General features: G+C 43.6%; 1 protein-coding gene across 1 annotated transcript in view; it reads right to left on the reverse strand.

Moving 5' to 3' along the window:
- The window catches only part of LOC141217344 (uncharacterized), a 76,704-nt gene that overhangs the window by 27,132 nt on the left and 23,227 nt on the right, over positions 1-26,345 (reverse strand). Inside the window, exons 2-7 of the mRNA XM_073665768.1 lie at positions 17,833-17,982; positions 14,270-14,449; positions 14,063-14,186; positions 13,882-13,979; positions 13,600-13,690; positions 7,826-7,983 (exon numbers count right to left, since the gene is read on the reverse strand). Of these exons, the coding sequence (XP_073521869.1) occupies positions 7,826-7,983; positions 13,600-13,690; positions 13,882-13,979; positions 14,063-14,186; positions 14,270-14,449; positions 17,833-17,910 (729 nt within the window). The 5' untranslated portion in view covers positions 17,911-17,982. The remainder of the gene's footprint in view (positions 1-7,825; positions 7,984-13,599; positions 13,691-13,881; positions 13,980-14,062; positions 14,187-14,269; positions 14,450-17,832; positions 17,983-26,345) is intronic.

The following is a 26,345-nucleotide window of genomic DNA, read 5'->3' on the forward strand; positions in this document are numbered from 1 at the left end:
TTCGCCCAGTTCGTCCTCCACCCACCCCGGCTAATCTACAAGGTTTACCGGCACCTTACTGGTCCTATGCAGTTGGCTTCGACAAAAAGGAAGCAGAGACACTGCCACCTCATAGGCCATATGATTGCCCGATCGACCTGGTACCCGGTGCCACTCCACCCCGTGGACGTATCTACCCGCTGTCGTCGGCAGAAACCCGGGCCATGTCGGATTACATCGAGGAGAATCTGGCCAGGGGATTCATCCGGAAATCCACCTCCCTGGCTGGAGCCGGATTTTTCTTCGTTAAAAAGAAGGATGGTTCACTACGCCCCTGTATTGACTATAGAGGACTCAACCAAATCACAGTCAAAAATAAATACCCCCTGCCGCTCATCTCCGAGTTGTTTGACCGCCTTAAGGGCACTAGGATCTTTACCAAGCTGGATCTATGTGGGGCGTATAACCTGGTCCGGATCCGTCAAGGAGACGAGTGGAAGACGGCATTCAATACCCGGGACGGTCACTATGAATACCGTGTGGTGCCCTTCGGCCTCTGCAATACTCCCGCCGTTTTCCAAGAATTAGTCAACGACATCTTCCGTGACCTCCTATATTCTTGCGTGGTGGTGTACCTGGACGACATCTCGGTCTTCTCTCCGGATCTTCCCACACACCGGAGGGATGTTCGTCAGGTCCTGCTTAGGCTCAGGCAGAATCACCTCTATGCAAAATTTGAGAAGTGCCTCTACGAGCAGACCTCTCTTCCATTCCTGGGCTATGTTATCTCCCAGACAGGTCTACGAATGGATTCTGAGAAGCTTTCTGCTGTCCTAAAGTGGCCCCGTCCGAAGGGGTTGAAGGCGATTCAGCGATTCCTGGGCTTTGCCAACTACTATCGTCACTTCATCCCACACTTCTCTTCCCAGACTGCCCCCATCTCTGCGCTCACCCGTAAGGGAGCAAATCCCAAGGAATGGCCGCCCGAAGCTGAGGAGGCCTTCCTTTCCTTAAAGCAAGCCTTCTCCTCTGCCCCAGTGCTGTACCGTCCGGACTGCAACAAACAGTTCTTCATGGAGATTGATGCTTTCTCCTCCGGAGCCGGAGCGGTGCTCACCCAAAAATCTTTATCAGGGAGAATGGTAACCTGTGGCTTCTTCTCCAAACTCTTCTCCTCGTCTGAGCGCAACTACTCCATAGGAGACCGAGAACTGTTAGTCATTAAATTGGCGCTGGAGGAGTGGCGTTATTTGCTTGAAGGGGCTCTATACCCAGTGATCATCTATGCAGATCACAAAAATCTAGCATATCTCCAGAATGCCCAAAGACTCAATCTGCGTCAGGCCCGGTGGTCTTTGTTCTTCTCCCGCTTCGACTTTATCCTACATTACCACCCGGCGGACAAGAATTATAAAGCTGACGCCTTATCCCGATCCTTCCTGTCCTCCGATCAAGAGGAGGAGCCTAGGCACATCATCGACCCCTCCAAAGTGACGAATGTGGCCCCCTTGGATCTGACTCGTCTTCCACAGGTAAGACGTTTGTAGCGGTTCCAGATCGTGAGAAGGTTCTTAACTGGGGTCATTCATCTAAGCTAGCAGGCCATGCCGGTCAGAAGAAGACCTTCCTGCTCATTACCCGGCATTACTGGTGGCCTACCCTGTGCAAGGATGTGGTAGACTTCGTCTCGGCCTGTTCGTCCTGTGCCCGCAACAAAGTTCCCAGACATCTTCCAGCCGGTCGCCTCCTGCCTCTTCCCGTACCTTCTGCGCCGTGGCAGCACACTGCCATGGACTTTATTACAGATCTCCCTGTTTCTGCCGGTTGTACAGTCATTTGGGTGGTTGCCAACCGCTTTTCTAAAATGGCCCACTTCATCCCTCTGCCTGGTCTCCCATCTGCATCGGAGCTGGCTAAGGACTTCATCCTTCATATCTTCCGTCTCCATGGCCTACCCCTCCACATTGTGTCGGATCGAGGGGTTCAGTTCACCTCACGCTTCTGGAGAGCTACGTGTAAGCTGCTGGATGTCTCCCTGGATTTCTCCTCCGCTTACCATCCACAGTCCAATGGCCAAGTGGAGCGTATCAACCAAATCCTTACCAGCTACCTCTGGCACTTTGTTAACGCTCACCATACTGATTGGGTGGAGCTCCTACCATGGGGCGAATTCTCCTACAACCATGAGAAAGAATCTACTTTTAAATCCTCATTCTTTGTGGTCTACGGTCAACTTCCCCGGATTCTGTTTCCCATCTCCGCCTCGGTGGACAACCCTGCCACGGAGTCTCTAGTCAGCGAATTCTCCACCATTTGGGAAAATACTAGGTCCGCACTTCTTCAGTCCTCTGAGCGCATGAAGAAACATGCTGACAAGAGACGTCTGGATCCGCCTCAATTCCGTCCGGGAGATAAAGTCTGGCTCTCTTCCAAACATGTCCGGCTCAAAATACCCTCCTATAAGTTGGGTCCTCAGTTCATTGGTCCATTTGAAGTCCTCAAAAAAATCAACCCAGTGGCCTACAAGTTAAAACTCCCGGCCACCTTGCGGATTCCCAACTCCTTCCATGTATCTCTCCTCAAACCAGTTGTGTTTAATTCTTCTTCCAACAATCCAGGTGCTCCCCCTGCTCCGGTTTCCACTGAGGACGTTTTTGAGGTAGAGAACATTCTGGCCACCAAGAGGGTAAGAGGAAAAACGTTTTTTCTGATGGATTGGAAGGGGTTTGGCCCAGAGAAGAGAACTTGGGAACCCAGGGAGAACATTCATGCCCCACTTCTCCTTAAAAAATTTCTTTCTGGCCTAAAAAAGAGGGGGCGTAGAGGGGGGGGGGTACTGTAGCATTGGAGTCTCTGCCCCCTGCCAGGCAGAGACGCCGTCCCTCTCACCTCCGCGCTCCCTGTCTGGCGTCCTCCGGCGCTCCTCTTCCTGCTGCTGCTGGGGCGCGCAGCTTCCCGGGCACTGTGCTTAGGGCTCGCACTCGCTCCCTCTCTATTAAAGGGGCCGCGCGTGCCGTCCTAAGGAGTCCCCGGTCCTCCCATATATAAGGCACCTCCTCCAAAATGGAGGTGCCCGAGAAATAATTGTTTCACAGTGTACTTACCTCTGCTTCAGCCCTCAGGTCCCGCTGCTAGCCTGACTACTAGTCCTGTCTGCCAGCCTGATTTCCAGTCCTGTCCACCAGCCTGACGTCCAGTTCTGTCCACCAGCCTGACTTCCAGTCCTGTCCGCCAGCCTGACTTCCAGTCCTGTCCGCCAGCCTGACTTCCAGTCCAGCCCGCCAGCCTGATTACTCTCCAGCCCGACAGTCTGTCTTCTGTTCATCCCGCCAGTCTGTCTATGGGCTCTGCCCATCTGCTTACCTGGAAGCACCTGCCTGCTATCAGCCGTGCCTACCTGGAGGCTCCTGCTTGCTACCTGCCGTGCCTACCAAGGCTCCTGCTTGCTACCTGCCGTGCCTACCTGGAGGCTCCTGCTTGCTACCTGCCGTGCCTACCTGGAGGCTCCTGCCCGCCACTTGCCGTGACCACCTGTCAGCCTACCTAGAGACTCTTGCCTGTCGCCTGCCGTGTCTGCCAGTCCATCTATCCGGATCACTCGTCAGCCTGCCTGCTGTGCCCATCTGCAATACCGGTCAGTCCCAACTATCTGTACCGTGGGAGTCACCTGCTCCCTTACAAGGTCATCCACAGAGTAGCACCTGGTCCCTCTGCTCGGACCCTCCCTGGTCACGGAGTCGATTGAGCCGCCGTACGACCTTGGTCGCTCCGAGTTGATACCTAGTTACGCCCCTCTGGGTCCCTCCTTGCACCGCAGCACAGAGGTTCCACCTCCCGGATCCGTAACAATATTTTAATGGTTTATTTGTACACATCTCACCACTCCATGATAAGTTCTAGAAAGAAGAGGTCTTCTAACTCTACCGCCTACTCTACACTGTGTGCACGATTATTTGTATTTTTGATGATTACCTTTATTATTTAACATCTCCAGTGCTGTTGGTCAATTCAAAGGGTAATAAACCTGAATATTTAAGAAAGTAAAAGTGAGGTGTTGTCTTAGGAGAATATCTCTGTGTCCAGAATTATTATGCAACTATGTGAAAAATGTAAATTTTCCATCTTTATTGTTTATTTTCATCTGGTATAGTGAGGATAAGAACCAAACAACTCAATGTCCAAAAATACATTTCTGACATTTAATAAAAATATAACAGTGACCAATATATCCACCATTCTTTTCAATACCAGTGATAAGCCATCCATCCATGGAGTCCATTAGTTTCTTAATCTGTTGACGATCATCTTTGTGGGCAGCACCAACCATAGTCCCAGACACTGATCACAGAGGGGACTGTTTTCCTTCACCATAAATATCGAGTTTAAGAAAAGCTCGAAAGTTCACTCTACGGTTTAGGTCCAATGAGGAAAAGGCCATTTCAATATGTCATTATTTTTTAATCTTTAAGACCTTTTCGACACCGAGCAGTCAAGACTTTGATGCTGTGATTGAGAATTGTCCTGCAGAACAATACTGTTTTTTTTTTTTGAAAGATGAAGATTTTTCTGTACCTCTGCTTAAAGTGTCTTCTAAAAACTGGCAGGGGGTTTGGGAGTTGATTTTACACCTAATTGTAACTTGAAAATGTCCAACTAGTTCATCTGTAATAATACCAGCATACCAGTCGAAGTTGAGGTCTGTGCCTATTACTGATCCAGCCACGGGTCCATCCATCTGGTCCGTCAAGAGTCACTTTCAGCAGTCCATAAAACCTTTGAAAAATCTGTCTTCTGATATTTCTTGGCCAAGTCTTTTCTTGTGTCTTGTTCAGTGGTGGTCGGTATTCAGCCTTAGCCTTGTCTCTGAGCACTGAACATCTTGTACTTCTGGGCCTCCAGGGAGGCTGCTGTTCTGGAATACAATAGCACTGGAGGATAATATATTCCTGGTTGCTTCACATTTGAGTCTTCTGAAATCTTTTGCAGTTAATGCTATTCTTTTTTTTTCTTTTGTGACCCTATACACTTTTGAAGGTTCTGTGATCACATCCAATATTTGAGCAATTTAAGGAGTGCTGCATCCCTCTGTAAGACTTAACCATTTTTGAGTTTTTATAGTCAGTTAAAACTCTTTTTGGCCCATTTTGCCTGAGAAAAATAAGCTGCCTAATAATTGCACCCCCCTGATAAAGGGTTTCAATATCCATAGGCCACACACCCATGAAAAATCCATAACTCTAACAGGCTAATTAAGGTCTGAAACCTTGGTCAAAGTTATCTAAGCACACAAATCTCAAAGAATGCCTAAACTTTTGCATCGGCTCATTTTCCTTTTTCTAATTTTTAAAATGTAAAAAAATTACAATATATTTTTTTCTTTTGTTTAATATACAAAGGAAATGTGTCATCTTTAACTTTAGGCATTTCAGAGATCATTTAATATTCAACTTGCTTAACTGTTCTCAATAACAGTAATTTTGACCACGGGTGCACAAACTTTTACATGCCACTGTATGCACACTTACAGTAAATATATACAGCTCTACTAAATATACACATTTGCATACACATACACTATATATACACACATGACCCCATTTTGTAATTCTTTTAAGGTCATGTGATTGATTACATGATCTGAAAGGTCCTTGAGCTAGTCGGGTCGAAGGTTCTTCAGCTGCTCACTCAGGATGTGCAGACTCAGTGCAGGTCCCAGTACCTTCCTCTCCTGCTCTGCACCAATCAGTCAGATAAGTGTGGAGCTGTTCTTTCAGTGATGAGGAAGGACACTGTCTCATTGTTCTCCTCTGTCACAGAAATCTGTCTCCAGTCTACAAGACGCTCTCAATTATTAGCAAGATTTTTTTCTTGCTAATAGTGTGTCTTATAGTCCAAAAAATACAGTCAGTTTAAAGTGATATCTCATTTATTTATACTGTTTTTGTACAGTTTGACAATAACATATATAGTTTCCCTCCCCGTCTGAGTTGTTTTTGATGGTCAACAAGATACGATTTTCCAGAAAATCATTTTCACACTCTAGGTATGATAATGACTAGTCTCTATGTGGGATTTTTGATGTTTAAAGGGTTGTCCACTACATTGACAACCCCTTTTCATTCCTCATGTTTGATCCTGTTAAAATAAAAACAATTACACACTTACTTACACTTTCCAATCCAGCGGTGACAGCATTTACATTCCCAAGGCTCATGTGAGGTAATTTTGAGCCTTGCACCCAATCAGTGCTGGCGTTACTGTCCCGACCTTCAAACAAATCAAACATTAAGAGGAAGTCGGAGCGTAGTTGCAGCCCTGGCTTCCTTTTGATGTTCAACACGTCCGAAGGCAGAGACGTTGAAGCCGATTGAAGCCGATTTGGGGCAGGACTTGTGTGATGAAGCAACCTCACATAAGCCCGAGAATGCAAGTCTCAAAACCACAAGAATGGTGCTGACACGGAAGGTGATTTCCCACAATCTAAACATTAAAAAGGCTTCTCCCCTGTGTGGGTTCTCCAGTGGCTATCAATATGCCCTTTCTGGTTAAAACACTTCCCACATTCTGATCATGAATAAGGCTTCTCACCTGTGTGAGTTCTCTGGTGCTTATCAAAATATGATTTATCGTTAAAACACTTCCCACATTCTGAACATGAATAAGGCTTCTCCCCTGTGTGAGTTCGCTGGTGCGCAACAAGACGTGATTTGTGGTTAAAACATTTCCCACAATCTGAACAGGAAAAAGGCTTCTCCCCCGTGTGGGTTCTCCAGTGGCTATCAAGATGCCCTTTCTGGTTAAAACATTTCCCACATTCTGAACATGAATAAGGCTTCTCACCTGTGTGAGTTCTCTGGTGCTTATCAAAATATGATTTATCGTTAAAACACTTCCCACATTCGGAACATGAATAAGGCTTCTCCCCTGTGTGAGTTCTCTGATGCTTAACAAAATTTGATTTGTGGTTAAAACATTTCCCACATTCTGAACAGGAAAAAGGCTTTTCCCCCGTGTGGGTTCTCCAGTGGCTATCAAGATGCCCTTTCTGGTTAAAGCACTTACCACATTCTGAACATGAATAAGGCTTCTCACCTGTGTGACTTCTCTGGTGCTTAGCAAAATAAGATTTATCGTTAAAACACTTCCCACATTCTGAACATGAATAAGGCTTCTCCCCTGTGTGAGTTCTCTGGTGCTTAACACAATTTGATTTGTGGTTAAAACATTTCCCACATTCTGAACAGGAAAAAGGCTTCTCCCCCGTGTGGGTTCTCCAGTGGCTATCAAGATGTCCTTTCTGGTTAAAACACTTACCACATTCTGAACATGAATAAGGGTTCTCACCCGTATGGGTTCTCTGATGCTTATCAAAATATGATTTATCGTTAAAACACTTCCCACATTCTGAACATGAATAAGGCTTCTCACCTGTGTGAGTTCTCCGGTGCTTAACAAAGTATGATTTATCGTTAAAACATTTCCCACATTCTGAACATGAATAACGCTTCTCACCTCCGTGAGTTTTCTGGTGTATTACAAGATTACTTTTCCGGTTAAAACATTTCTCACATTCTGCACAGGAAAAAGGCTTCTCCCCTGTGTGGGTTCTCTCATGCCTTACAAGATTTGATTTCTGCCTAAAACATTTCCCACACTTGAAGCAAGAAAATCTATTTTCTGCTTTGTGAATTTTTTGATGTTTAGGAAAACACTTTTGGAGAGGAAAACTATTCCCATATTCTGAGCGTGAAAATTTCGTCTTTGCTTTAGGAGCAATTTGTTTTTTAATGCTTATTTTGTGACATTGATTTTCCTTAGTAGTTGGCAATGAATCTGAAGACAGGACCTGTTTCAAAGGATCAGATGACAGATTTTTGCTGTGAAGGAATGATGGTACATCTGGAGTAATGGCATTCACTTCAATTGTATTCTGTTGGATCTCAAGAACATCTGATTTAAAAATTGAAGATACCAGCTGTCCCTCTGATCTCCTGGTACAGTCATCTGCCAAGAATAAAACCAATTATTATTTTTGAACAAAAAATATCCTTGAATTTTATATTTTTGAACATTTCTACTTAAACTCTCTGTAAAAATAGCAAGTTATATAAATTTATAGAATTATTCACTAAGACAATGACAGTTCATAGTCTAATAAGAAACTGTGAAGACCCGGGGTCTTCCATGGTCATAATACTACTCAGACAACACATGTTGAGGGTAAAACCACCAAACGGACAATAAACACATAGAACAGTCCCGGCAAATACCCAAGATGGTGCAAAATTACACAGTCTCACTCTTCCGCTGGCCCGCCTGGGAGTAGAACAACTACGACTTTGGAACTTCCAGGCCCAACTACCTCAACCAGTGGCCCCCCGCTTTTGGCAGGCCCCCACACAGAGGAGGTAGCGGCAAGCTTAGGAAGCTGATAGTCCATTGAGCTACAAGGCCAGGGGACATGAAGGTCCCACTCTGGTCTCTGAGAGTTTCCATGGGGCCAGATGACCGGCAGATCCCAATATGGCTTCTTCGAATGTCTCCATGGGTTCCAGGCGACTGGAGGGTCTCAACTGGAAACCCCAAACAACATATACATGGGGCCAGGTGACTTCACCGTCCCAACCTGGTCTCGCCAAAAGTATCCATGGGCGCTCTGATGGTCAATGGAGCAGATCCATATCTTTCCAGTCAGGGCCGTGCACCCTTAGGTCGGAATCATGTAGAATCCAAATCTGTGTCTCTCTGGATGGAGCCATGCTACCAACCTGATGTCCTAAAGTCTCTCTGATTCTCCTTTTTCATTCTGACTGCTACAGAGTCATATGTCTCTTAGATAGTTACGATTGTCCTTTCAAGTACACATTCACAGGTCTAAAAAAGGGAAGATATTATTCCACTGGGCTCAGGTCACATTGTTTGTGCATTTAATCAATTTACATAGTTGGTATAGCAGGGTGACTCTTGTAAATCAACAATTAGCTGGCTTTAATACAATATGTAATTAGCATATTAACAAACATTATTGTTTCCAGACCAAGAGAAGTCAACATTTAGGTTTATACACATAATAGTATGTCCTTCTTGACCAGCCAAAGAAAAATACATACATTCACAAACACAATAGTGTATTTCTCTTGGCTTAACAAATCTAGACATCTGGCTAATTAAGATTAGAAACTGTTTTGTCACAAAAACTTCACAGGATGAACCAGTGGAGCGTGGTGTTCAACTGTTTGTTCATTCTGCCTCTTAAATGTGGAATAAAAAGCCACCAAATAATGTTATGTTAGTGAAAATAATATCAATAAAAACTTCTACTCATCTCACAAAAAAGTCCCCACTCTGGTTCATCATCTATCAGTGGAAAAACTGAGGTTTCCACGTTAGCAGCTCAAAAGCTCTTGAAAAACAACATGGCTTCCATAAACCTATCCACCAATATCCACTCTCAGAAAGTCAAATCTCCTCCTCACTTCTGAGCCTTGCAGTGTACTCAAATCACATTTAGCATCTATGTATTTGGCATTACTACAGTGAGATGAACCCACTTAATTTACGGTGTGTGTGTGTCTCCTGGAGCACAATCTGGGCACTATGTGTTGTGTTGGGGTATAAAATTGCATATTTGCAATTTTCACTCAGCAACATCCACTGCGTGCTAATTTCTGGAAAGTGGCTGTGGAGTCAAAAATAGTCACTACTTCTATAGATTAATTCACTGAGGGTTATAATGTCCAAAATGTAGTCACTTTATGGGGATTTTTACTGCTCTGGTTTTATGCCATTTTGTTATATTAGGGCTTCTGCAAATGGTGTGTCCCATCTCTTCTGGGATCTGCTCCTGCAAAGTCTGCTTCTGTCACCAGGAGCCGCATTATTCATTCTGCAGGCGGCGCAGGTAATGGAGGAGAAATAGGAGCTAGAAGCTCTGGGCGGTGCATGTTCTGTCCAGCCACTAAGATTAGGGTTGCTGGGACCAGTAGTACCATCCAGACTGGCAGTATGAGTGTGTGTGCTGTCCAGCTGCAGTAATCTGTTACCTCCTTCAGCCAACTGTAGAGCACCATGCCCTACTAAAGCTGGAAGCATATTGCCATAAGCTGTCACATACAGCCTTGTTCTCCTCTGGTTCAGTCCTCTGTGCTCAGCTCCCAGCTTGTGTACTTGTGACCCCGGCCCATTTACTGAATGCTCTTGTGTCTTCTGATTTTTCTCTGCCCTCATGGTTCTAACCCGGCTACCTGACTATTCTTCTTCCCATCTCACACCACAAAACAGCAGGCAACACCGTGGCCCAAGCTTAGGGGTCTCTGTGCAATTCTAGATCCATGTAGTGGGGTCAAAGGGTGATGAGCAAAGCAATCCGTGGGATCTGGAAAACGGAGTAGAGAGTGCCAAACTTGTTCATGGTAGTCATCTTTTGAGCTGCCAGGTGAACATGAACAGTGCCCTCAATACATTGTGTCTGCAAACTGTTCCAGCGAGATCTGCAATCAAATGGCTAAATGGTGCTCCTTCTTTTCTTAACTTGCTATGTGCCCAGACAGTATGGTACAACCATATGTAGGGGATTGTTGGATTCAAGAGAAGTTGGAAGTAATCTGTAAGGTCCATTTGTTTCCTATTATCCTTTGTCATTATGTTGTGATAACTTTGGAATTATTCACACACGTCAGATTTGAAAAATGGGTCCTGATTAGGAACACAAAACTGGCTACAAGAAGGGGTTAAATCAGAGTATTTTGGACACTAACTACTGTAGTAAAAAACTGAGTATAGACAATAACACATCTACTGAAATTATCAAACTCAACAGTCTTCATCAGTAAAAAAATGAGCACCTAGTGGTGAAACCTCTCTGGGGTAATTTCAGTATGGGTCTCTGTGGCTCTTGGCAATCTGAACTATCATAAGGGACAATATTTTCTATTAAATGAGTTTCAAAAAGAAATATTAGACCCTCAGAGATAACTTTTCATAATACTGCAGAGCCGAGGTGTCTTAAATTTAGCTTAGAGATATGATTGAAAATATTTAGATTTGAGAGTCCTCAGTGGTTGATACTTTTTAATGGCTAACTGAAAAGATGGTAACAAGTTGCAAGCTTTTGAGACTACTTAGGCCTCTTCATCAGGCTAGTATAACCGAAAATCTGGAGAGTCACATATTTATACACAATAGGACACAGAAACAATGCAATAGATGAGACAGGTGATGAAAAGCAGAGCTATTACTATGGGAGATAAACAGTTCTGGCTGTAAATATTTTAGCAGTTCATAGATAAGGAGTGTGAAGGTTTTATTGTGACTAGGTCCAGTGTTATGATGACCCCACAAGTCTGATGGGCACATTCCTTAGTTGATGTAGAATGACATAAATCCATGCGACACATTCATTCCTGCTCTGAAGGTATCAAACGTCACCATTATTTTTTATTCCCAGACTCTTTCTCTCTGAGATTTGAAATTACCTTTTAATACCAGTAGTTTCATGTCCTTAATGCAGTGATTAGGGAGACAAAAATGCTTAGCCACAAGTAGATATATTCTTTTTTCTTTTATTGTGTGGTGATGATGATTCATTCTTGTCCTAAGTTTTTGCCCTGTCTCCCCACATCCAGCTGGACATTGGTATATATAATTAAGTACACTACATTGGATGTGATACAGCTGAAAGTACCTGGGATCTTGTAGTCCTGCTGTGAGTTGGGGATCTTTATCTTGTCTGTGGTAATTATAAACAGACAGGTTTTACATTTTTTCTGGTTGCAAGGAAAGGTACCTGTAGCTGGTTGAGATGACAGGGAGATTCTGACAATGATGCTTCTTAGATTTGGGGGCTGCCTGAAATACAGAAGTGGGGAGTCTGGAAATATGGATTGTAATCGGGCATCTTTTTGTAATAAGGGTTATAGTTTCCGTCCAGCTCTCCTTAGTGCCTCCAGATTTGGATTGTAGGCAACTACTAGAGGCAATCGGTTGCATTCTTGTTTAGTTTTGTAATGTAGGAGATGATTCCTTGATATTGTGGTGGCTGGTTCTCAATTGTTCTTGGATGGTAGCCCTGATTCAAAAAGGTCTTTCTGAGGCCACCAAGGTGTTTGCCTCTATCCATAGGGTTGGAACATATCTGATTGTATCTGATGGCTTGGCTGTAGACAATAGAGCTTTTTATGTGTTTTGGATGGAAACTGTCCCATTTAAGGTATGCTGGACAGTTGATTGGCTTCCGGTACAAGGATGTCTCTATTTCATTGTTCTGTAGCTTGATGATGGTGTCGAAAAAGTTCATTTCAGTACAGGAGTAGTTGAGTGTTAGGTTGATGGTGGGATGAAATTGATTAAAGTGTTCATGGAACGTCTTCAGCTGTTGCTCAGACTCCGTCCTGATGATTAAAATATCATCAATGCAACGATAGTAGGCCAGAGGGCTGATGGGACATGAGGACAAAAAGTCACTTTCAAGCTTGGCCATGAAAAGATTTGCATACTGTGGAGCCATTTTTCTACCCATCGCTGTACAAGTCTCCTGTAGATATATGTTGTTATCAAATTGAAAGTAATTGTGGGTGAGAATGAATTTTGTAAGTTTCACTACAGAATCAGCATCAATTCTTGTATTTTCCATGAAGATTTTGCAGGCATTTAATCCATCCTGGTGTGGGATATTAGAGTACAAAGATTCCACATCCATGGTGGCCAGGATGGGCTCTTCTGGTAGAGGACCTATAGCTGCTAGTTTATTCAGTAGGTCCGTTGTGTCCTGAATGTGGCTGGGTGTTATCTTTACCAGTGGTTTAAGAACACGCTCTATCCATCCAGAAACTTGCTAAGTAAGGGTGCCCACACATGAAATTATTGGTCTTCCTGGATTACCACATTTGTGGATTTTGGGATGCATATAGAATGCACCTATTCTTGGACTCTCTGGTCCAAGAGATATATCATGGCACAGAGATATATCACGGCAGAGGTGTAATGTTTTTTAAGCAGCTTATCGCAATCCTTTTTGAAGTTAGTTGGTTTTAAAAGAAATTGAAAAGTCACGATAAAGGGAAACTCTGTTGTTATTGTACAGAAATTCACACTTGGCCCTCACTGCACATTTAATATTGTCGATTATAAAAATAGAGTTTGGCCAGAAAGACTGGACCTGGTCTTGTAGGGACCTTATGAACACATTCAGCAGCACAGAAGGGAGAGAAGGTAGATTCATCCAATAAGATATCAGGGTTCTAAGAAGTCAACAGCATCATTACAATTCACTTTCTCTAAGAGGCCAATCATAATTTCTCTTCAAGTGATTTTCTAATTTGTCAGCACATTCTACCTATGCTGACATTTGATTTTTGAAATTACAGATCTGGGCAGGTAACGTTCAGAGTCTTCTAATCCCAGAGTGTAGGTGGATTGTCCATGTTGCAAGTTCAATAGAAAAGGGCTTTAAATACCCAAAGTCATTTGAAAAGTTTTGGGTGGAGGAGAATGTTGTGATCCAGAGGCAAAATGGTGATCACACGATTGTGATACAGCAGACCCTGCACCAATGATAAAGCAACTACAGCCTGTGACTGAGAATAATTGGTAACTTCTCTACATTTAGTGGTCACTACTCACCTGGGTAGTCATATGTTTGAATCTCCTCTTTACACCACTCATCACCCCTCACATATGTCTCTGTAGTATTAATATGCGTCACATCTTTACCCTGAAACAAATATTGTAAAAGTCACAGACAGATGGAGAAGTCACATCTACGATCAACTCTAATCCTGCCATTTCCACTGTCCTCTTTACCCAAGTATAAAACATATAATATTGGTGGATAAAACAAGACTGAACACAAGACCTTCACAGCCATCTACATATTATAGAGATCACATGACACCTTCTCTCTACCTGATGATCCTGAGGAACATTGGGATCTTCTTGTTTACAGTCCTGTGGAAGAAGAGAACGGGGACATCTCTCTGGTGTTGTCCTCTTACTGGATAGATCTGGAGGAAACACATACAGGGACTGAATTTATTCTTTACATACAGATAATTATAGGCCGTGTGTATTTAGTCCTGTCTATTACCTGGTGATGTGAGGGGCTGGGGAACCTCCATCATGACGTCCTTGTACAGATCTTTGTGTCCTTCTAAATACTCCCACTCCTCCATGGAGAAATAGATGGCGACATCCTGACACCTTATAGGAACCTGACATATACAATGATACCGTCATCCCCCTGATACCTTCATAGCTTTACTGTATAATGTCCCAGCATTCCCAGCAGTGTCACCTCTCCAGTCAGCAGCTCAATCATCTTGTAGGTGAGTTCTAGGATCTTCTGGTTATTGATGTCCTCATGCATCAGGGGATGAGGTGGAGGCCCTGTGATTGGGCTCAGGGGTCTTCCCCATCCCTCAGACACAGGGTCCTGACAGTGCTCACTAGAGGTCTTCTTCACTACTGTGTAATCCTGGTTATGGAGACAGGTAATAATTGTTAGTACCCCTCATTTAATGAAAGAAAAACCCACAATGGTCACAGAAATAACTTGAATCTGACAAAAGTAATAATAAATTAAAAATCTATGAAAATGAACAAATGAAAGTCAGACATTGCTTTTCTGCTTCCACGGAAATGTTTAAAAAATTAAACTCATGAAATCGGCCTGGACAGAAATGATGGTTCTTCTTAACTTAATATTTTGTTGAACAACCTTTTGAGGCAATCACTGCAATCAAAAGATTCCTGTAACTGTCAATGAGACTTCTACATCTCGACAGGTATTTTGGTCCACTCCTCATGAGCAAACTGCTCCAGCTATCTTGTGTTTGAAGGTTGCCTTTTCCAGACGCCATGTTTCAGCTCTTTCCAAAGATGCTCAATAGGATTAAGGTGAGGGCTCATAGAAGGCCACTTCAGAATAGTCCAATGCTTTCCTCTTAGCCATTCTTGGGTGTTTTTAGCTGTGTGTTTTGGGTCATTATTCTGTTGCAAGACCCATGACCTGCGACTGAGACGAGGCTTTCTAACACTGGGCAGCACATTTCTCTCTAGAATCCCTTGATATAGTCTTGAGATTTCATTGTACCATGCACAAATTCAAGACACCATGTGTCAGAAAAGCAGCCCCAGAACATAACAGAGCCTCTTCCATGTTTCACAGTAGGGAAATTGTTCTTTTCTTGATATGCTTCATTTTTCCATCTGTGAACATAGAGCTGATGTGCCTTGCCAAAAACTTCCATTTTCGTCTCATCTGTCCATAGGACATTCTCCCAGAGGCTTTGTGGCTTGTCAACATGTAGTTTGGCAAATTCCAGTCTGGCTTTTTTGTGATTTTTTTTCAACAATGGTGTTCTCCTTGGTCGTCTCCCATGATGTCCACTTTGGATCAAACAATGACGGATGGTGCGATCTGACACTGATGTTCCTTGAGCTTGAAGTTCACCTTTAATCTTTTTAGAAGTTATTCTGAGCTCTTTTGTTGCCATTCGTATTATCCGTCTCTTTGATTTGTCATCAATTTTCCTTCTGCGGCCACATCCAGGGAGATTGGCTACAGTCCCATAGATCTTAAATTTCTGAATAATATGTGCAACTGTAGTCACAGGAACATCAAGCTGCTTCGAGATGGTCTTATAGCCTTTGCCTTTAACATGCTTGTCTATAATTTTCTTTCTAATCTCCTGAGACAACTCTTTCCTTTGCTTCCTCTGGTCCATGTTGAGTGTGTAGTATCGACGTCTCTGCCCCCTGACAGGTAGAGATGCCGTCCCTCTTTCCGCCACGATCCCCGCCCAGCGTCCTCCGGCACTCCTGCGGCTGCCGGCGCACGCAGCTTCCCGGGCACTGTGCTTAGGGCACGCACGCTCCCTCCTTCTTAAAGGGGCCGAGTGCGCCCTCCTAAGGAGTCCCCGGCCAATGGCCAGAGGACCTCCCATATATAAGGCACTTTGCCCGAGCAAAGTTGTAGCATTGTGTACTTACCTCTGCTTCAGCCCTCAGGTTCCGCTGCCTGCCTGACTACCAGTCCAGTCCGCCAGCCTGACTACCAGTCCAGTCCGCCAGCCTGACTACTCTCCAGCCCAACAGTCTGTCTTCCGTTCAGTCCGCCAGTCAGTCTATGGGCTCTGCCCGCCTGCTTACCTGGAAGCACCTGCCCGTTACCTGCCGTGCCTACCAGCCAGCCTACCTGGAGGCTCCTTCTTGTTACCTGCCGTGCCTGCCAACCCGCTTGCTTACCTGGTAGCACCTGCCGTGCCTACCAGCCAGCCTACCTGGAGGCTCCTGCTTGCTACCTGCCATGCCTACCTGGAGGTTCCTGCTTGTTACCTGCCGTGCCTACCTGGAGGTTCCTGCTTGTTACCTGCCGTGCCTACCTGGAGGCTCCTGCTTGTTACCTGCCGTGTCTGGCAGTCCGTCTACCTGGATCACCCGCCAGCCTGCCTGCTGTGCCCATCTACTATACTGGTCAGTCCCTGCCTTCTGACCCGTGGGAGTCACCTGGTCTCATACAAGTTCTGGCCCAGAGTAGCACCTGGTCCCTCTTCTTGGTCCTTCCCTGGTCACGGAGTCGATTGAGCCGCCGTACGAGCTTGGTCAGTCTGAGTTGATACCTAGTTACGCCTCTCTGTTCCCTCCTTGCACCGCAGCACAGAGGTTCCACCACCCGAATCCGTAACAGAGTTTGGTCCACACCATGTCACCAAACAGCACAGTGAGTATCTGTAGCCCTATATGCAGGCCCACTGACTGATTACAAGATTGTAGACATCTGTGATGCTAATTAGTGGACACAACTTGATTTAACATGTCCTTTTGTCACATTATTTTCAGGGGTGCCATCATTTCTGTCCAGGCCTATTTCATGAGTTTAATTTTTTTTTTTTATTCTGTGGAAGCAGGGTTGAAAAGCAATGACTGACTTTCATTTGTTCATTTTCATCGATTTTTAATTTATTATTAATTTTGTCAGATTCAAGTTATTTCTGTGACCATTGTGGGTATTTCTTTCATTAAACGAGGGGTACCAAAAATTTTGACCACATGTGTATATGGCCCCCTCCTTCCTGTAATATGTGGCCCTCATCCCCATCCTGATATGCATGGCACCCCAATTCACCATCCTGGTATGCATGGCACCCCAATTCCCCATCCTGGTATGCATGGTAGCCTTCATCCCCCATCCTGGTATGTATGGCCCCCGTCATCCCTCATCATAGTATGTATTGCACCCTTCAACCCTGTATGTATGGCCTCCCCTGATCCCTGTCACGCTGCATACAAAAAAAGAAACAATCATGCTCACCTCATCTCTCCTCCAGCGCTGCGTCCAACTCTGCTGCCGACAGGGTTCTCACTGTGTGAACCGCGCATGGCGTCCCTGCTATGCGCCCTCACACAGTGATCAGCTGTGCCAGAATAGTCACTGCTCCCCACGCTGGGACTGTGTGTGTGGGGAGCAGTCACCATTCATTCTCCCTAGTAGCACGCACACTGTAGACTATTAAAGTCCATGAATATTCATGAATTCAGGAATACTGGGCATGGGGATCAGTGAATATTCATTTTCTTTAGCTGGTACAGTGTAGGCTGCAGCATGCGGCTGATGCTTCATGTGCTCTGCTACTCTGCTGCTGTTGCTCCCCCCACATCCTCCACCACCTGCAGCCACAGTATTTATGTATATCGGACTATAAGACGCACCCACCACTTTCCTACAAAATTTTGGAGGAAAAAAGTGCATCTTATAGTCCGAAAAATACGGTACTCACTTATATAGCGCCATTAATTCCACAGTGCTTTACAGAAATTATAAGAATGATGTAATGTGATGTCATCAGAATCTCTCACCTCTCCAGTAAGTCGGAAGATGATTTCAAGGGCAAAGTGTAATATCCTCTCCGCCATCTTATTTCTATCCATATCCATATTTGATGGGTAAATCAGGAAAATTCTCTTATATAGAAGATCTTCACTGCGTGGATCTGATATTGTAAATACCTGAATGAGAAGATGATGAGCCAATGTAACATAAAAATCCTGTGTAATGATACAATTACTGGAGATAATAGGGGAAACAGGAGATTTATTATTTAAAGTATTTAATTTTCTTCTTTACAACTACAAATAAAACCTATATATTTTAGGTCACAGATAACAAGCAGTTTCTTCTTCAGAGTCTGCAGTTGAATACGTTTCTCATAGACTTATCTTCCATAATGTTAATTCTCAACTCATTTACCGACACTGGAATCGGCATTAGCAATACTGCAGGAGATATTCATTACACGTGACATGAGAAATAATTACTTCATGATGAGGACGACATCTTCATCTTCTACTACGGCTGTAGAAACATAGTTAGCCAGAGTCCATCACTGACTACATCTCCACCGGCCGTCTATATAAATGTTTCCCATCTTCCCCAGACTGTAATCTTCTATCATGTTAGATCTCATGTCTGATTCACACACAGAAGTTTGAGGCTTTTATAAGAGTTTTTTTGTTTGCACAAATACTGCAGACAGAAATTATTTGACACTAAAGTCTCCATGTACAGTATTTATGGAGTTTATTTCTGGCCTTAAGCTTTCCTATATTACAAGAAAAACACTAGAAAAAAAGCAGAAATTAAAATGTTTCAAAAGAAAAGTGGCACCGACAATTCTTTCAAAAAGAAAAAACATGCAAAAAGCATTAGACACATTTTATCATTTTTGAAAACATTAAACGTTTGTTTAACTCGTTTACCCCCCAAGGTGGTTTGCACGTTAATGACCAGGCCAATTTCTACAATTCTGACCACTGTCACTTTATGAGGTAATTACTCTGGAACGCTTCAACGGACCCCCCTGATTCAGAGATTGTTTTTTCGTGACATATTGTACTTCATGATTGTAGTAAAAATTTCTTTGATATCACTTGCGTTTATTTGTGAAAAAGATGGAAATTTGGCGGAAGTTTAGAAATTTTTGAAATTTTCAAAATTTTATGCCCTTAAGTCAGAGAGATGTCACACAAAATAGTTAATAAATAACATTTCCCACATGTCTACTTTACATCAGCACAATTTTGGAACCAATTTTTTTTTTTTATTAGGGAGCTATAAGAGTTAAAAGTTGACCAGCGATTTCTAATTTTTCCAACAAAATTTACAAAACCATTTTTTTAGGGACCACATCACATTTGAAGTCACTTTGAGGGGTCTTTATGACAGAAAATACCCAAAAGTGACACCATTCTAAAAACTGCACCCCCAACGTGCTCAAAACCGCATTCAAAAACTTTATTAACCCTTCAGATGCTTCACAGGAATTTTTGGAACGTGGAAGAAAAAAATTAACATTTAATTAACATTTAACTTTTTTCTCAAAAATGTTACTTTAGACCCAATTTTTTTTATTTTCGCAGGGGCAACAGGAAAAAAATTTGTTGTGCAATTTCTCCTGAGTAAGCAGATACCCCATTTGTGAGGGAAAACCACTGTTTGGGCTCACGGCAGGGTTCGGAAGGGAAGGAGCGTCATTTGACTTTTCGATTGTAAAATTTGCTTGAATAATTAGCGGACGCCATGTTGCGTTTGGAGAGCCCCTGATGTGCTTAAACAGTGGAAACCCCCCACAAGTGACACCATTTTGGCAACTAGACCCCTCAGGGAACTTATCTAGATGTGTGGTGAGCACCTTGAACCCCCCGGTGCTTCACAGAAGTTTATAACATGGAGTCGTAAAAATAAAATTTTCACATTTTTCCTACAAAAATGTTTTTCAGCCCCAGTTTTGCATTTTCATAAGGGTACCAGGAGAAATTGCACCATGCAACTTGTTGTGAAGTTTCTCCTGAGTACGTCTATACCCCATATGTGGGGGAAAACCACTGCGTTGGGCATACGGCACAGTTCGGAAGGGAAGGAGCACCATTTGACTTTTTGAATGTAAAATTTGCTTAAATAATTAGCGGATGTGCCCCTGATGTGCCTAAACAGTGGAAACCCCCCAGAAGTGACACCATTTTGGAAACTAGACCCATCAGGGAACTTATCTAGATGTATCAAAAATGACGTTTTAGCCCCAATTTTTTTATTTTCACAAAGGTAAGAGGAGAAAATGGACCCCAAAAACCTTTGTGCAATTTCTCCTGAGTACACCAATACCCCATATGTGGGGAAAATACAGTGTTTGGGCGCACGGCAGAGTTCAGAAGGGAAGGAGCACTGTGTGACTTTTTAAACGCAAAATTGGCTGGAATCGAAAGCGGACGCCATGTCGCGGTTGGAGAACCCCTGATGTGCCTAAATAGTGGAAACCCCCCCCCCCCCCACAAGTGATCCCATTTTGGAAACTACACACCTGAAGGATTTTATCAAGGGGTAAAGTGAACATTTTGAACCCAGAGGTACGACACAGAATTTGATGACCTAATGTTATCATATTGAATAAGTTGTCATTAGTCTTGAGCGCAAGTGCTCACTACTTGAGTTTGCATCGGGTACTTAGTTATGCACCATGTATCGCGGGTGCTCGAGTGACATGCTCGACTCCCCGCCCACATGTTTCACGGTTATTAGCCACCCAAAAAAACATGTGAGGATCGCTCGTGCATGGCAGGCAATCCCCGCAAGGATTTTTTGGTTGCAAAGAATATGGGGCAGAGACTCAATCATGTCACTTGAGCACCCGCGATACTCAGTGCATATCCGAGCACCCGATGCAAACTCAAGTAGCGAGCACTTGCGTTCAACATTAGTCGCCATATCATAATCTTTTTTTTTTACTTTTGAAAAAAATCCCAACCCTAACCCTAGCCCAACTCTAACCCTAACCCCAACCCTAACGCCTAACCCTAACCCTAGCACAACCCTAACCCTAGAGTTTATTTTTCACACCGTTCCTCTTACAGTAAAAGTGATTAGACGACTTTATTCTTCAGGGCGGTGCGATTACAGCGATACCAGATTCATATCGGGTATTTATGATTGACAGCTGTCACACACTAAAAGACGCATTTTTTTGCAAAATCTAGTTTTTGCATCGCAATTTTTTGAGAGCTATAATTTTTCCATATTTTGGCCGACAGAGTCATGTGACGGCTTGTTTTTTTGCGGGATGAGTTGACGTTTTTATTGGTGCCATTTTCAAGCATGTGACATTTTTTGATCGCTTTCGATTTCGATTTTTGGGAGGCAGAATAAACAAAAAGCGACAATTCAGGAATTGTTTTTTTTCCATTTTTTTATTCTGTTCCGCATGTGGTAACATTGATAACGTAGTTTTATTCTTCGGGTCAGTACGTTTACAGCGGTACCACATTTATTTTTCTATGTTTTGGCGCTTTTACACAATAAAAGCTATTTTATAGAAAAAAAATTTTTTTGCATCACTTTATTCCGAGAGCTATAACTTTTTTATTTTTCGGCTGATGGAGCTGTATGGCGGCTTTTTTTTTTGCGGGACAAGATGATGTTTTCAGTGGCACCGTTTTTATTTATATTCGTCTTTTTGATCGCATGTTATTCCATTTTTTCGTTGGCAGTATGATGATAAAGCATTGTTTTTTGCTTCTTTTTTTTTTTTTTTACCATGTTCACTAAAGGGGTTAACTAGTGGGACAGTTTCATAGGTCAGGTGGTTCCAGATGCAGCGATACTAAATATGTGTACTTTTATTGTTTTTTTTATAATACTATTTATTGATGGGTACATTATATTTTTCCTTTTGGTGGATTATTTTTTTAAATTTTGTTTTATATTTTTACAATTTTTTTTTCCGTTTTTTAACACTTTTTTTTACTTTTATTCTTTGTCCCACTATGAGATTTTCACTTTTTTTATTCTGATCGCCTGTATAGCATAGGTATGGAGCACCATCCCTGTGCTATACAGGCTGTCAGCGCTGCAAATGCAGAAGATACTTTGGTCATGCACTGCGCATGACCAAAGTATCTTCCTGCTGTCTGGTGACCCGGATGTTGTCATGATGACATCCGGTCATCATGGCAACATCCAGGAAGCCACGGCAGACTGCTTTGGACGCCGGCAGGAGAGGTGAGTATCGCGATCACCTCCACAATGCTGCGATCGAATTCGATAGCAGCATTGTGGTGGTTAATGTGCGGGGAGCAGTAAGGGACCGCTTCTAACACATAGCACCGGCTGTCAATTGTGACAATCAGCTGACACCCGGCGGTGATCGTGCCCGCACAGCCTGTGTGCTTGCACGATAACCATGACGTACTAATACGTATGTGGCTCTTAAGTTCCAGGGCGCAGATACGTATTAGTACGTCTTGGGCTTTAAAGGGGTTAAAAAAAATTAACTATTTTGGGCATCAGAATATATCACAAAATTAGACTATCAAAAAGTTAATTTATTTCAGTTCTTCAATACAAAAAGTGAAACTCATATATTATATAGAGTCATTACAAACAGAGTGATCTATTTCAAGTGTTTATTTCTGTTAATGTTGATGATTATGGCTTCCAGCTAGTGTTGAGCGAGTATGTTCTGTCCGAGTATGCTCGGGCCGAGCTCCGAGTATTTACAGCTGCTCGGTGATATGCTTGAATCACTCCCGTGTGCATGATTTGCAACTGTTTGACAGCTTTATTACATGAGAGGAATGTGTAAGAAATAGACATTCCTCCCATGTAATAAAACTGTCAAACAGTCGCAAATCATGCACACGGGAGGGATTCAAGCATATCACCGAGCAGCTATAAATACTCGGAGCTCGGCCTGAGTGTACTCGGCGAAAGGGTTAACAGAACATACTCGCTCAACACTACTTACAGCCAATGAAAACACAACAGTCATTATCTCAGTAAATTAAAATAATTAACAAAAATCACCTGCAAAGGCTTCCTAAGCGTTTTAAAAGGTCCATTAGTCTGTTTTAGTAGGCTCCACAATCATGGGGAAAACTGCTGACTTGACAGATGTCCAGAAGGCTGTCATTGACACACTCCGCAAGGTCCCAGAGTTCAATTTTCATTTGGAAATCAAGGTCCCAGAGTCTGGAGGAAGAGTGGAGAGGCACACAATTCAAGCTGCTTGAGGTCTAGTGCAAATTTTCCACAATCAGTGATGGTTTGGGGAGCCATGTCATCTGCTGGTGGAGGTCCACTGTGTTTTATCAAGACCAAAGTCAGCGCAGCTGTCTACCAGGAAATTTTAGAGCACTTCATGCTTCCCTCTGCCGACAAGCTTTTGAGAGATGGAAATTTCATTCTCCAGCAGGGCTTGGCACCTGTCCACACTGCCAAAAGTACCAATACCTGGTTTAAAAACAACAGTATCACTGTGCTTGATTGGCCAGCAAACTTGCCTGACCATAACCCCATAGGGAATCCATGGGGTACTGTGTCAAGAGGAAGATGAGAGACACCAGACCCAACAATGCAGAAGAGTTGAAGGCTGCTATCAAAGCAACCTGGACTTCCATGATACCTCAGCAGTGCCACAGGCTGATCGCCTCCATGCCACGCCGCATTGATGCAGTAATTGATGCAAAAGGAGCCCAGACCAAGTATTGAGTGCATTTACTGAACAACCATTTCAGTAGTCCAACATTTTGGATTTTAAAAACATTTTTCAAGCTGTTGTTATAAAGTATTCTAATTTACTGAGATAATGACTTTTGTGTTTTCATTGGCTGTAAGCCATAATCATCAACATTAACAGAAATAAACACTTGAAATAGATCACTCTGACTGTAATGACTCTATGTAATATATCAGTTTCACTTTTTGTATTGAAGAACTGAAATAAATTAACTTTTTGATGATATTCTAATTTTGTGAGATTCACCAGTAGATGTACACCGCAGGGATAGTAGAGGTGCTGCTGCAACAAAAACCCTGGCAGTTTAACCACTTGCTGCTGTCAAAAGCAAACATGGCATCTAAGAAGGTTTGACAGAATTCAGCTCAATGCCCCTCCTCCCCCCAAGTACTCGATAGTATGAAGATGTCTAGTTACTACGATACTTAAATGCCTAATAATGGTGTCTGGGCCTGCAATGTACAGAAGTTTAATAGGCCGAGCCAGAGGCAACATCCAATAAGTTACCTTTTAACGCTCCCATAGATGAAAGTTGCATGAAAGCACTGATTTCGGGGATTTGGTTGACTATATAATGTATTTGGGGACCTCCGGACAGATGATGTCAGGGCAGAGAAGGATATGTAGTAAATGTATAGAGTATCTGCGCTGGTCCTGGTAGGCCAGGACCAGCGCAGATACTCTATACATTTACTATTTAAACCCTTGCAGTCTTTTTGGTTCACTGCCCGTATCAGCAGCAGGTCAGGGTTGTGAGTCCACCAGCGCCCCCTTAACAATACTTATTTCAGAGAAGGATATGGCATCCTGAATTTCAGAGGCTAATCCATTTGTTCTTCCCTAGAGGAGCCTGGAGGCGATTCTCTCATACAGACCACAGGAAAGCTGAAATATTTGTGTGTATGGGGGAGTCGGGAGAGATAGCCGTCTGCTAAATGACCGTTCAGCCAACACTTATCTCGTGTATGGGGCCGTTAGTATTACACTGACAGGCAGTGATAATACACGGCACTACAGTAGTACAGTGACTCACCGGAGCCATCAGAGGCTTGTATGTTGTATGATCGCACTATTCAGTAGTTTCAAAAAATTTAAGGAAAGGTTTAATGTGAAAAATAATATCACAGTTCTTGCAACAAGAAATATCCGTCTCTTTGGGGAAAACAGACTCACTGCACAATGTTAGGTAAATCATGTCCATAACAACTTTATTATGCTTTATTATCCTATACACAGTGGCATAGATAGAAATCACAGGTCCCACAGCAATAGCTGTAATTGGGCCCCTCAATGTGAAAAGGAAAATAATAAAGTATGTACATTATATATATATATATATATATATATATATATATAGCAGAGTCATATCTCCCAACTCTCTGCAGGTTGCATGCTGCCATTATACTTGCAGGCCTAGACCAAATAGTATGGAGATTACTGCAACCTCCTGCTTTGTGGCCTCCCTCTAACACTCTTGCACCCCTCCAATCTATCCTAAACTCTGCTGCTCGACTAATCAACCTGTCCCCCCGCTATTCCCTGGCCTCTCCTCTCTGTCAATCCCTTCACTGGCTCCCTATTACCCAGAAACTCCAGTTCAAAACCCTAACCATTGACAAACCCAGGTAATAAAATAATTGATATAAACCTGTCTGACATTTACAAAGAAACCCAGGAAAATATTGACAATATCAAGGGAAAAGAAACTTCCTGGTTAGGTAGAATCATCTATAATATAACCGGGGATGAGTGTCTCTGTCTGAAGCCTTTATAGACTGCGCATGCAGACAGAAGCAGGCATCCAGCCATTACAGGTAAGAGGAGTGTGTATGGTACCGGAGATCGCAGTATGCGTAGAGACGGAACGCATACCGCGATCTCCGGCGCCATACTTACCTGACCAGGGGAGCGTTGCCGCAGCGCCTCTCTTCGCCGGAGACCGGGGCAGGAGTGAGGCGTCGGATCAGCGCATGTGCGTAGTGCTATCCGGCGCCATTTTACTGAAGACACATTTGCAGTGTGTCTTCAGCAAAATGGCGCCGGATAGCGCGGTGCTCCGGCGCTGCACTCCTCCCCCGGCCTCCAGCAGAACAGGACACAGCACAGGAGCACAGGGAAGAAAGGTGAGTATAAGGCTATGTGCCCACGTTGCGGAAATGAAGCAGAAAATTTCTGCTTCATTTTCGCATGTCCTCTCCCGGAAAAATGCATGTGGAATTCCGCAAGCGTTTATCGCGCGTTTTTCACGCGTTTTCGACATGCGGAATTGCCTTGCGTTTTTTATTGCATTATATAACGCAATTCCGCATGCGGAAACGCAAAATTAATGAACATGCTGCGGATTTTTTAACGCAGCATGGGCATAGAACTTGCGGATTCTCATTGGGGACCATGGGATGCGGATTACCAAGCGTTTTACAAGCGTTTCCACTGCGGAAAATCCGCAGCAAAAACGCTTGTAATCCGCAACGTGGGCATGCAGCCTAAGTGTTTATTTTTTTGCATGTGTGTACAACATGAAAGGGATGAGGGGGCCACACATACCAGGATTGGGGGGTGAGGGGACCATGCATACCAGGATTGGGGGGTGAGGGGACCATGCATACCAGGATTGGGGGGTAAGGGGTACCATGCATACCAGGATTGGGGGGTAAGGGGTACCATGCATACCAGGATTGGGGGGTAAGGGGTACCACGCATACCAGGATTGGGGGGTGAGGAGTACCACGCATACCAGGATTGGTTGTTAAGGGGTACCATGCATACCAGGATTGGGTGGTGAGGGATACCACGCATACCAGGATT

The sequence above is a fragment of the Phyllobates terribilis genome, unplaced genomic scaffold (assembly GCF_046119375.1).
Source record: "Phyllobates terribilis strain yellow unplaced genomic scaffold, ASM4611937v1 Scaffold_238__1_contigs__length_3037890, whole genome shotgun sequence".
Classification (NCBI taxonomy): domain Eukaryota; kingdom Metazoa; phylum Chordata; class Amphibia; order Anura; family Dendrobatidae; genus Phyllobates; species Phyllobates terribilis.